Below are 9,326 nucleotides of genomic sequence, written 5' to 3'. Positions count from 1 at the left end.
CTTTGTTTTACTATGGTTGCAAATATCAAAAAATTTCTATATGTGACATGGCACCAGAGTTAAGTTAGTGTTTTTCAAAATGCTGACACGCCGAGCTCAAAAGGTTCGCCATCACTGATGTAGGCCCTGCCCTGCCATAGCCCACAGCCCCGCCCGAGGCCACCTGCCCACCTGGGTCCGCAGGTGCTGCTCCCGCTCCAGCTTCTCCTGGTGCAGCAGTCGCACCTGCTCTTGCTGCTGCTGCAGCTGCACCTGCTGTGCAATCACCTTGAGCTTCTCAGGGTACATGTGGGCCTCCAACGAGCGAACCTGAGGGGAGAGCAGGCTCAGGGGCAGGGCCCGGACCACACCCTTGCACCACCTCCAGTGCGGGGCCCTCGGGGCTGCTGAGGCCAGCCTCCCCATGCTCTACCCTTGCCAAACAGGCCATTCTCTCCTGCTACAAACCCCAGCTGGAGCCTGTCATCCTGGGGAAGAGACCAAAGTCCTACCATAGCCCACCAGGCCCTCTCTGACTCATCTCCTCTCCTGCCATGACCTCCCTCAGGCCATCTCCCTCACTCCTTCACTCCCTCCCTGCAGCCTCAGGGCTTTGCTCATGCTCTTCCTTCTGCCTGGAGTACCCTTCTCCCCTCTCTGCCTGGTTAATTGTGAGACTGGACCCACCCCTGGCCAACCTCCCACCCCCGGCTCAAGTCACTTTGACAGAGAAGCTGTGGGGCAGAACCAGTCCAAATCCCCCTCCCAATGCCCATGCTTCCTGCAGGACCTTTTCCACAGCTGCATTTTTACAGTGTAAGGTCCTTTGACTAATCCTCCTACCCAACACAGATGGTGAGCCCTGAGGGCAGGTACCTACCTGGTTCAATCCCCAGTGGACCCCCACCCCCTATTCCTAAACCTGGCACAAAGCAGGCGCTCCAGGGAAGCAGGGACAGGGGGAAAGGGAGAGAAGGACGGGAACCCCCCACCCCACCCGCCTGCCTGCCTTACCTGCTCCTCCAGCATCATGCGCACCGAGCGCTCCTTGTCCAGCTGCTGCCGCAGCTCAATCATCTCCCGCCGTAGATCTTCCGCCTTCTCATCCTCCCAGATGTCCGGTGAGCCGATGCCCTCGTCCTTGTCCTCTGCCCGCCGCCGCTTGGGGGACGAGCCGCTCAGCTCCTGGGGACCCCAAGGAGTTGGTGAGTGTGCCTTGACACCCTCGTATCACCACCATCAATGGGGAAGTTGGAGGGCTCCATCACAGACCCCCAAAGCTGTCAACCCAGGTGCTCTGGGCACTGGGAGCCCCACTCTGCAAATCCAACCATGGCCACAGGCGGGAAACAGAGGCAGAATGGACCTGCTTGCCAAAAGTCACCCGGTTCCTCTCGGAGCCACTCCACTGCACTTCGTGGATGGGTAAACTGAAGCCCAGGCAGGAAGGCAAGTACCTGAAGTAGGCGTGTCAGTGGGGAAGGTGGGACCTGTAGCCTCAGAGTCCCAGGCCAGTGGTGAGCCCAGACATGCCCATGCCAGGGAGAGGGAGCCAGGAGGAGGACAGGTGTTGAGGTGACAGGAGGCCTCTGCAGGTGCTACCTGGATGAAGCGCTTGAGCTGTGTGTTCTGCTGCAGAAGCCTGGTCTTCTCCTGCTCCAAGGAGAAGATGTACTCCGCCGTCTGCTGGAGAATGGCTGCCTAAGGGTAGGAGGGACAAGTCAGGGGCCCCAGCTGGCTGCGTCTACTGAAGCTCACTTCCTTCTCCCTGCTTGAGCCCACCACCTCCTCCAGGAAGCCCTCCCAGCCCTCGCCCACCTTGCTGAGCTTCTCTCCATCTGTGTGGGGGATGAGGGTCTTGAGGGACTGGAAGCCTGCATTGATGCTCTGCATGCGCCTCCGCTCGTTGCTGTTGGCAATCTCCCTCCGAATCCGCCGCTCCTGGTCCCGCTGAGTCTCAGGGGTCAGTGGAATGTTGGCAAGACTGCCAGGGAAGGCAGGGACACGCTCAGGCTAGGTGTCCTCCATGCTCTGTCCCCAAAGGGCCCCTGTCTTCAACAGTTCATCTCCAGAGGACCCTGGGTATAACTTGCATTTCTATTTCTCCCCCTGCAAAGGACGCCAGACCTGATACCTACACCCCAGCAGATCAGGATGGTGATGGAATAGCGTGCTCTGTGATACCTGGGTATCAAAGTCACTGTGCATACCCCAGGCCCCAGCCCCAGTGCCTGGCCAACAGGTCTGAGTGGGGCCCAAAACCTACACGGCTAGCTAGAATCCCTGTGATTCTGAGGCAGGTGGACCCAGGTGACAATTGGAGACACCTGCTCCTGGGACTCCTCTGAGCTTCTTGCTATGCACCTGGACCAGCTCCTTCAGAGTCACAGGCTTGAGGCTGAAGAAGACATCATTACTCCCTTTGAGTCCCCACAGCCACATCTCCAGCCACAAGCTCCTATGCAAGCCCCCAGCTACCCTGCACTAAGACTTCAAAGACAAGACAGGTAGCACTCACTCCAGGGAAGGGATGCCAAGCCAACCACCCCTAGGGACAGTTCTCCATGCACACGTACTCCAAGAGGCAGACCACCCTGGGCCAGAGAAACAAGGCGCCCAGCATGCAATGAGCAATGTTATTGCCTATTATGCGATTGCATCTTGTAGGAGTAGCAGCCTGTGGGTTGAGAGAGAAGGCAGCCAGTGGAAGGGAGTGAGGCGGTGGGCTGAGAGGCGATGATAGGCAGAGATGACAACAGGGACTGCGGGCCCAAAGCCACTGCTCCCAAGGGGTGGGCCTATGTGTGGCCTCCTCTTTCCCGGCCTTCTGCTGCAACACCCCCCGCCCCTGGCTTGATGGCTTCCAGATGCTAGGCTCCCAGAAGAGGCCACTGGCCCCACCCAAAGCCACAGCCCTGGTTTCTTCCTGATGTGCCCACCGCGCCCCCCACCGGGGTGACTGGTCCAGGCCTGGGCTCACACCCTTGGGTCTGAGGTAATGGGGAAAGGACTCTGTTCAGCCGTTTCCATAGATGGGGAGCCTGGGCTCAAAGAGGTGCCCGGTTCAGCTCCCTTACTATGCCAGGCCCCCACGCCCAGCCCCAGGCAGAAAGGAATCTACATGAAAACCAAGAGGGAAACACATCATCAACAGCTGGAGACAGCTGAGGCCCTTCCTGGCCCCACAGCCCACCCCATCTGTCCCACCTCAGCTCCCTGCAGGAGCCTGGATTTGTCCTTGCCCCTTCCTATGCCTCAGCCTTTCCCGACAGAGGGTGGTCAGCTGGGGATGAGCCAGGAGCGGGCTCTACGTCAGCTGCTGCTCAGGGTCGAGACAAGACCTCTCCTCCACCAGTTCCCCCAGGGCCTCCCGGGGCCCCATCCCACAGAGTGCAAGGCCTCAGAATGTCAGTCTGGAAAGGGGGTCCATGTCCCCCACTTTATAGGTGGGGCTTAGGGCTCACAGAGGGGAGGAACACCGTTTTAAAGTCAGACAGCCAGGTACCTGGGGGCACCTCACTTCTCCCAGTTTCCCTGCCCTGCAGTGGAGGTGACTCGTGTGGCCGGAGTGGATGCAGGTCAGAGACCTGATGTGCAGAGGTGTGCCTGACCTTCGGGGGAAGGTGGGTTAGAACGGAGTCCAGGCTCCTGGGCCTGGCAGTGCCTTCCAGAGGCTCTATGACGGGTGGATTAAAGTCGGGAATCTTTGGGGCAAGAAAAGATGGAGAGAAACGTGCATAGGAAGCCAAACCACCGGGTGACTCAGTCTGGCAACATCATCCTCCCCCTCAGGAGTGACAGAAGGAGAGAACCCCACTCACCCAGTCCCTGGGCCCCCCCTGGTGATGCCCAAAGGCTAGAACAGATCAAAGTAATAAGGAGTCAAACAGGAGCCTGGAGGACCTAGCAACAGAGTAGTAAGGTGTGGGTGTTTTCTTAAGTCTTTTTAAAGTTTTCACTATAACGTGCTAAGGACTCATTTTGTTGGAATTTTCTCATTGAATTGTCATAATCTTCCTCTGAGTTGTGTGGCCCATAATTCCTGTGCGGGACGACGACACAAAGGATTGGAAAAGATCTAGCACAGCAAGTGTTGGGGCTGGGCCTTGAACCTGGATCCCAGGACCCTGCTCTGAGCCCTCAGAGGTCTCGCCACAGGGTAGACTGGGCTCTGCACTGTCCCAGAGCAGCACATCCCAACAGGCAGGTGACAGTTACTCCTGTAGAAAGGACCAAGCACAGGTATGCCCTGCCATCATGTTCACTCCTATTAGCATTCACTGAACTTTTTTACATATTTCCCTCCGACTCTCACAGAAACCCAGCGAGGTGGCTGCATCATCCTATTGCAATGAGGAGTCCAGGGTCCTGTGAGGGGAAGGGACATGCCCAAGGTCAGGCAGCCAGACCAGGGAGCAGCAGGCACCAAGCTCACACTCTCCTTCCCCACCAGCTGACGGCACCCTCTACTGATGGCTCACACATAGCCCACTGTTTACCAGAGCCCTGTGTATGGCAGCAAGAGGCAGCACCCCAAGACCCTCTGACTCCTGCCCCCCAAGCCAGCTCATCTGCCCATGAAATCTCAGCTCTGGGGAGCCAACCCCCTGCCTCTCCCATCTCCTCAGGACGTCCACAAACTGAGGAGACCAAAGAAGACTGCAGAAACCACCCGGTGGTTTGGCTTCCCAGGGACGTTTCTCAAGTGGAAGTTCCCAGAGGGCAGGGGGCGGGGCACTGTGCAGGGGCCTATGTTGTCTCCTGCTCATTGAAAGCCGCCAGCCTGCCTCTTCCAGATGTTCCATCCTGTCCTCTTCAACACCAAATCCATCAGCCCAGCCTCCTGGCTCAGGAACCGGCTGCTGGTTAAGCCAGTGCAGACTTAAGTCCCAGAAAAGACTTCTTCCTGGTGGGGACCTGGGCTGCCACCAGGACTGTCCCATTCACTCACCTCAACGGTCCTGGAAGTACCGGCTGACCGTTTGTTTTTCTTTTCTTTTTTTTCTTTTTTGAAATATATTTTTATTGATTTCCAAAAAGGGAGAGCGAGATAGAAACATCCATGATGAGAGAGAATCATCGATCGGCTGCCTCCTGCAGGCCCCACATGGGATGGAGCCCACAACCCAGGCATGTACCCCGACCAGGAATCAAACTGTTACCTCCTGGTGTACAGGTCGATGCTCAACCACTGGCTGTCTGGTTCCTTTTTTTTTTTTTTTTTTAAATATATTTATTGCTTTTAGAGGGAAGGAGGGAGAGAGGGAGAGAGGGAGGGAGGGAGGAACATCTATTGGCTGCCTCCTGCACGCCCTCTGCTGGAGATCAAGCCCACAAACCAGGTATGTGCTCAGACTGGGAATCAACCAGCCACCTCTCAGTGCACAGGTCCAGGCTCAACCAACTCAGCCACACAGGCCAGGGCCAGATGACAGTTTCTTTAATAGATGCAACTAACCAGGGGTGCTGCCCAACCAGGAGTTCTGATTGGTGGAATGCTGCCTAACCAGGGATTCTGATTGGTGGAGTGCTGGCCAACCAGGGGTTCCAATAAAGCATGACTAATTGGAATTACCAGCTAATACTACAAATGCATTAAAGCATTTTTGCATTTCTTTCAGAGTTCTGCAGAAGTAAACACAACTTACAGTAACTGTAAAAGTCCTCCACACCTCCCCATCAACTTCAGAGCCCCCAAGTGAGCAACAAAGGTGGCCTGGGTCCACTAACACCAAATATCTCTTGCTTCTCTCCCTCCCCAAATGCCCAGGGACTGCCTTGCCTCAGGAATAAGGGAGAGCACCTGCCAAGAAACACTTTGGGTACCAGCCTCAGGTGCCAAGACCAGAGCGGCCCAGCCACTACCAGAGTAGAACCCCCCCCCCCCCCCGCCCCCGCAGGAACAACACCAGCATCCCAACCAGAGGCTCAGGGCAGGGAGCACACTCTTCAAGTCTAGATCCTGTCCTGTCCCTGTCCCTCTCTCTCAGTCCAAGGGCAGTACCCCCATCCTCCTTTGACACCCCTGTCGGGCTCCAGCCTCAAATTAGCCACTGACAACTCTCATTTCACACTGTCCCGAAGTCACTCACACACCTGCCACTCAACGACTATACAATCAGAGGTGAGAGAGCCACCCAGGATTTCTCCCATAATCCAAAGGACAGGAGAGAGAACAACAACCCTCACCAAGGATGCCCAAGGTGCTCATCCTTCTCTCTGCAGCAGGTACTGAAGCAGCCCGGGGCCCTCACCCATCGCAGCTGTTTCTATCCATAGACCCGCCACTCCAACCAGCCTGCCACTCCTGCCCTCAGTCCCAGAACACACCACATCCAGGCTGTTCCCATCAGAAACACCTCCTCCTCACAGCTTCTCCGGCCCCTCCGAGGAAGCCCTGCACTCAGTGGGTTCAAGTGCAAATTTACTAACTGTAGGACCCCAAGCTTAGCCACTTCATCTATCAAAGGCCCAGTCTCCCCATCTGTAATTTGGGGAAATACTGCCTCACTTCACAGGGCCATAGTGAAGTTTAAAAGAGGAGAAAAGAGAGAGATTGAAGACAACAGGATGCCTTATTTTTCCAGGGTTCGTACCCAGGACTCCAGGAGAACCCCTGGACAACTCTAAGAGACTGCAAACTCAGGGCAGAGGCCAGTTCTGGTTCTCTGTGACATCCTCAACACTGGCACAAAGTAGATGCCTTGTAAATACTAGATCAGGGACCCAACACATTCAAAAGCCCCTAATTGATTTCTAACTTCTAAGAGCAATTTGTCTCTTTCCCCACTGAGGCAGTCCCTAAACTCCTGCTTCTCAGAGTTTGAGAGCCTTTTTTGTTGTTAATCCTCACCCAAGGATATTTTCCCCCTTGATTTTTAGAGAGTGGAATGGCAGGAGGAAACGGGGAGAAACATCGATGTGAGAGAGACACGTCAATTGGTTGCCTCCCACATGCGCCCCGACTTGGGCCGGAGATCGAACCTGCAACCCAAATACGTGCCCTTAACCGGGAATCAAACCCAAGACCCTTCAGTGCACAGGCCAACACTCTAACCATTTAGCAACACTGGCCAGGGCTCTTTTTTTTTTTTTTTTTTTTAAGAGAGAAACATCGATTTGTTTTCCCACTTATGCATTCATTGGTTGATTCTTGTATGTGCACTGACTGGGAATCAAACCCAAAACCTTGGCATATCAGGATGATGCTCTAACCAACTGAGCTACCCGGCCAAGGCTGAGAGCCATTTTAACAACTACCAGGCACTTTCCTTCTGTGTAGCCACACTGCAAGGTGCTCCATTTTACAGAGGCTAAGAGCAGTTAAGTGAGAGGTCCCAAACTGCAAGCTATGAGGATCCTGCTGTGCAGTGCGTGGGGGGGGGGGGGGGCGCTAGAGAGAGGGTCCCTCTGAAGAGGCAGCGAGCCCTCCTAGTCCAAAGAATGGAACGAAGTCTGCCAGTCTGAAAAGTGAGTCCATCTGGCCAGAAGATCCTGTCCGACCCACAACCTCGATCTCCTACAGGTCTCCGACCTCACCCCACAATCCCTTCTAAAAATGGACAAACCACCTAGCCAGTTTGGATCAGTGGATAGAGCACTGGCCTGCAGACTGAAGGGTCCCAGTTTCAATTCCAATCAAGGGCATGTACTTCAGTTGCAGGCTTCTCCACGGCCCAAGCCCTGGTCGAGTCTCGTGCAGGAGGCAACCAATCGATGTGTTTCTCTCACATCAATATTTCTCTCTGTTTTTCCCTCTCTCTTGCACTCTCCAAAAAATCAATGGAAAAATATCCTCGGGTAAGGGTTAAAAATAAATAAATAAAGTGCTAAATTGGTAAAAATAAACAAATAATAAATAAGTAAAAATGAACAAACCTAGAGGCCCCAACTCCACACCCAGTGGGCAGGCTGACAAGTGTCTCCCAGCGAGGCAGGCTGAGGATGCCCCGATGCCCAGCCCTGTAGGGGAGTCCTGCCACCTTAAGCACTTGGCCCCTGGGGGACAAATGGACTCCTCTAAAGGGGGGCTAGGGACAGTGTGAAGCAGGATCCGCTGCGCCAAGCCTGCCCAGGGTCAGGACTGGCAATGTCCTCTCTAGCATCTGGAGCAGCTCAACCCTTCCCCCCACTGCCCAGCCCTCCTCTCAGCTACCCGCAGCGTTTTTTCAGGAGGGGCTAAGAACAGAGACTAAGAGCAGGGCCCTAGGATCAGGGTTAAAGTCCCAGCCCCACCACTTGCTGTAACTGTTCCCTTTCCAAGCCTGCGTCCTCATACCACACAGGTACCCTAAGGCTACTTAACTCAGGAGACTGACAACTCAATTAAGAAAATCTAGCTAAACAAGTCCTATAGACCTATATTAAGAGCTCCAGCATATATTTTTTTTAATGTTTTACAGCTGGGACCCCCAGGCAGCCAACACTCAGGGGGGCCCTGCTAGCTGCAACCCACCAACTGGCCCAGCCTGCCTGTATTGAGAGTCCAGGTGAGAGGAAAGTTGAGGGGTGTGGGGGTGGTAGTACATGTGCAGCAACCTTCCCCCCAACCCGCAGCGCCTGGTATTCACCAGCCTGGGCCACACCATCTGGGGCTCCACCTCCCTCAATATCCACGCCTTGCCTTCCCTGGCAGCAGAGCACGTGGCCTCAACCCTAGGGAGCCATTTCCCTCCTAGAGCAGTGCCTCAGGAAAGAGACTGCAAATCCCGAACTTGGGCACGCGGGGGAACCCCCCACGAAGCTCTGCCGTCCCCCGGGTGGTGTTCAGGATACAGATGGCCAGGCCCTCCCTTCTAGCTATCGGAGTTGCGGACATCGGCATTTTAACAAGTGCCCAGGGTGATTCTGGTGGGAGTGGCCCGTGAAGGCATCACCCTTTGTAAAAGGTGGATCTGGAGCAACCGGGTCAAACTAGTAAAGTGGCTTCTTCTAACAACCCGGGTCCAATTTGCAAAGTAGCGGAGAGCCGCGGACCTCGGACCACCCACCCGCTCACCCCGCGGGGAGACCTGCCGCTTTCGGTTTACGGCTCGGGGAAGAACGTGCGATGGGAGGGAAAGTCTGCGGTAGAGACCTACGTGCAGGGTCTGCTGAGACTCGGCGCGGCTTCTGGGACCCACTATCCCAAACGCTCCCCCACCTGGCCTGCCTCGCCCATCCCGCCAGCAGAGGCTGAGCTTTGTGCGGGGGAAAGCGTGGCCCGGGCGCGCCTACAACTCCCACAATGCCGCACGGAGGGTCGCGGGGAACTACAGCTCCCGCGAGGCGGCGCGCCGAGGTCCGCCTACTCCAAGAGGGCTGCAGAGTCACGTCCAGGCCTCGCTAGTAAACAGCGCCCGGGCGGC

The 9,326-nt window shown here is 55.7% G+C and overlaps 1 protein-coding gene across 9 annotated transcripts in view; it reads right to left on the bottom strand.

Annotated features, from left to right (window-relative positions):
- The window catches only part of TFAP4 (transcription factor AP-4 (activating enhancer binding protein 4)), a 31,950-nt gene that overhangs the window by 4,422 nt on the left and 18,202 nt on the right, over nucleotides 1-9,326 (bottom strand). For 7 of the 9 annotated variants that reach the window (XM_014545132.1, XM_014545135.1, XM_014545134.1 and 4 more), the window contains 4 exons: nucleotides 1,798-1,963; nucleotides 1,582-1,680; nucleotides 994-1,164; nucleotides 172-309 (listed from right to left, as the gene is read on the bottom strand). In XM_014545132.1, the coding sequence (XP_014400618.1) occupies nucleotides 172-309; nucleotides 994-1,164; nucleotides 1,582-1,680; nucleotides 1,798-1,963 (574 nt within the window). Of the gene's footprint in view, nucleotides 1-171; nucleotides 310-993; nucleotides 1,165-1,581; nucleotides 1,681-1,797; nucleotides 1,964-2,245; nucleotides 3,172-9,059; nucleotides 9,298-9,326 lie in introns of those variants that run through there. The other 2 variants (XM_014545136.1, XM_014545137.1) reach the window with 2 other exon arrangements.

The sequence above is a fragment of the Myotis brandtii genome, unplaced genomic scaffold (assembly GCF_000412655.1).
Source record: "Myotis brandtii unplaced genomic scaffold, ASM41265v1 scaffold397, whole genome shotgun sequence".
NCBI classification, from domain to species: domain Eukaryota; kingdom Metazoa; phylum Chordata; class Mammalia; order Chiroptera; family Vespertilionidae; genus Myotis; species Myotis brandtii.
This window is presented reverse-complemented; position numbering and strand designations above follow the sequence as displayed.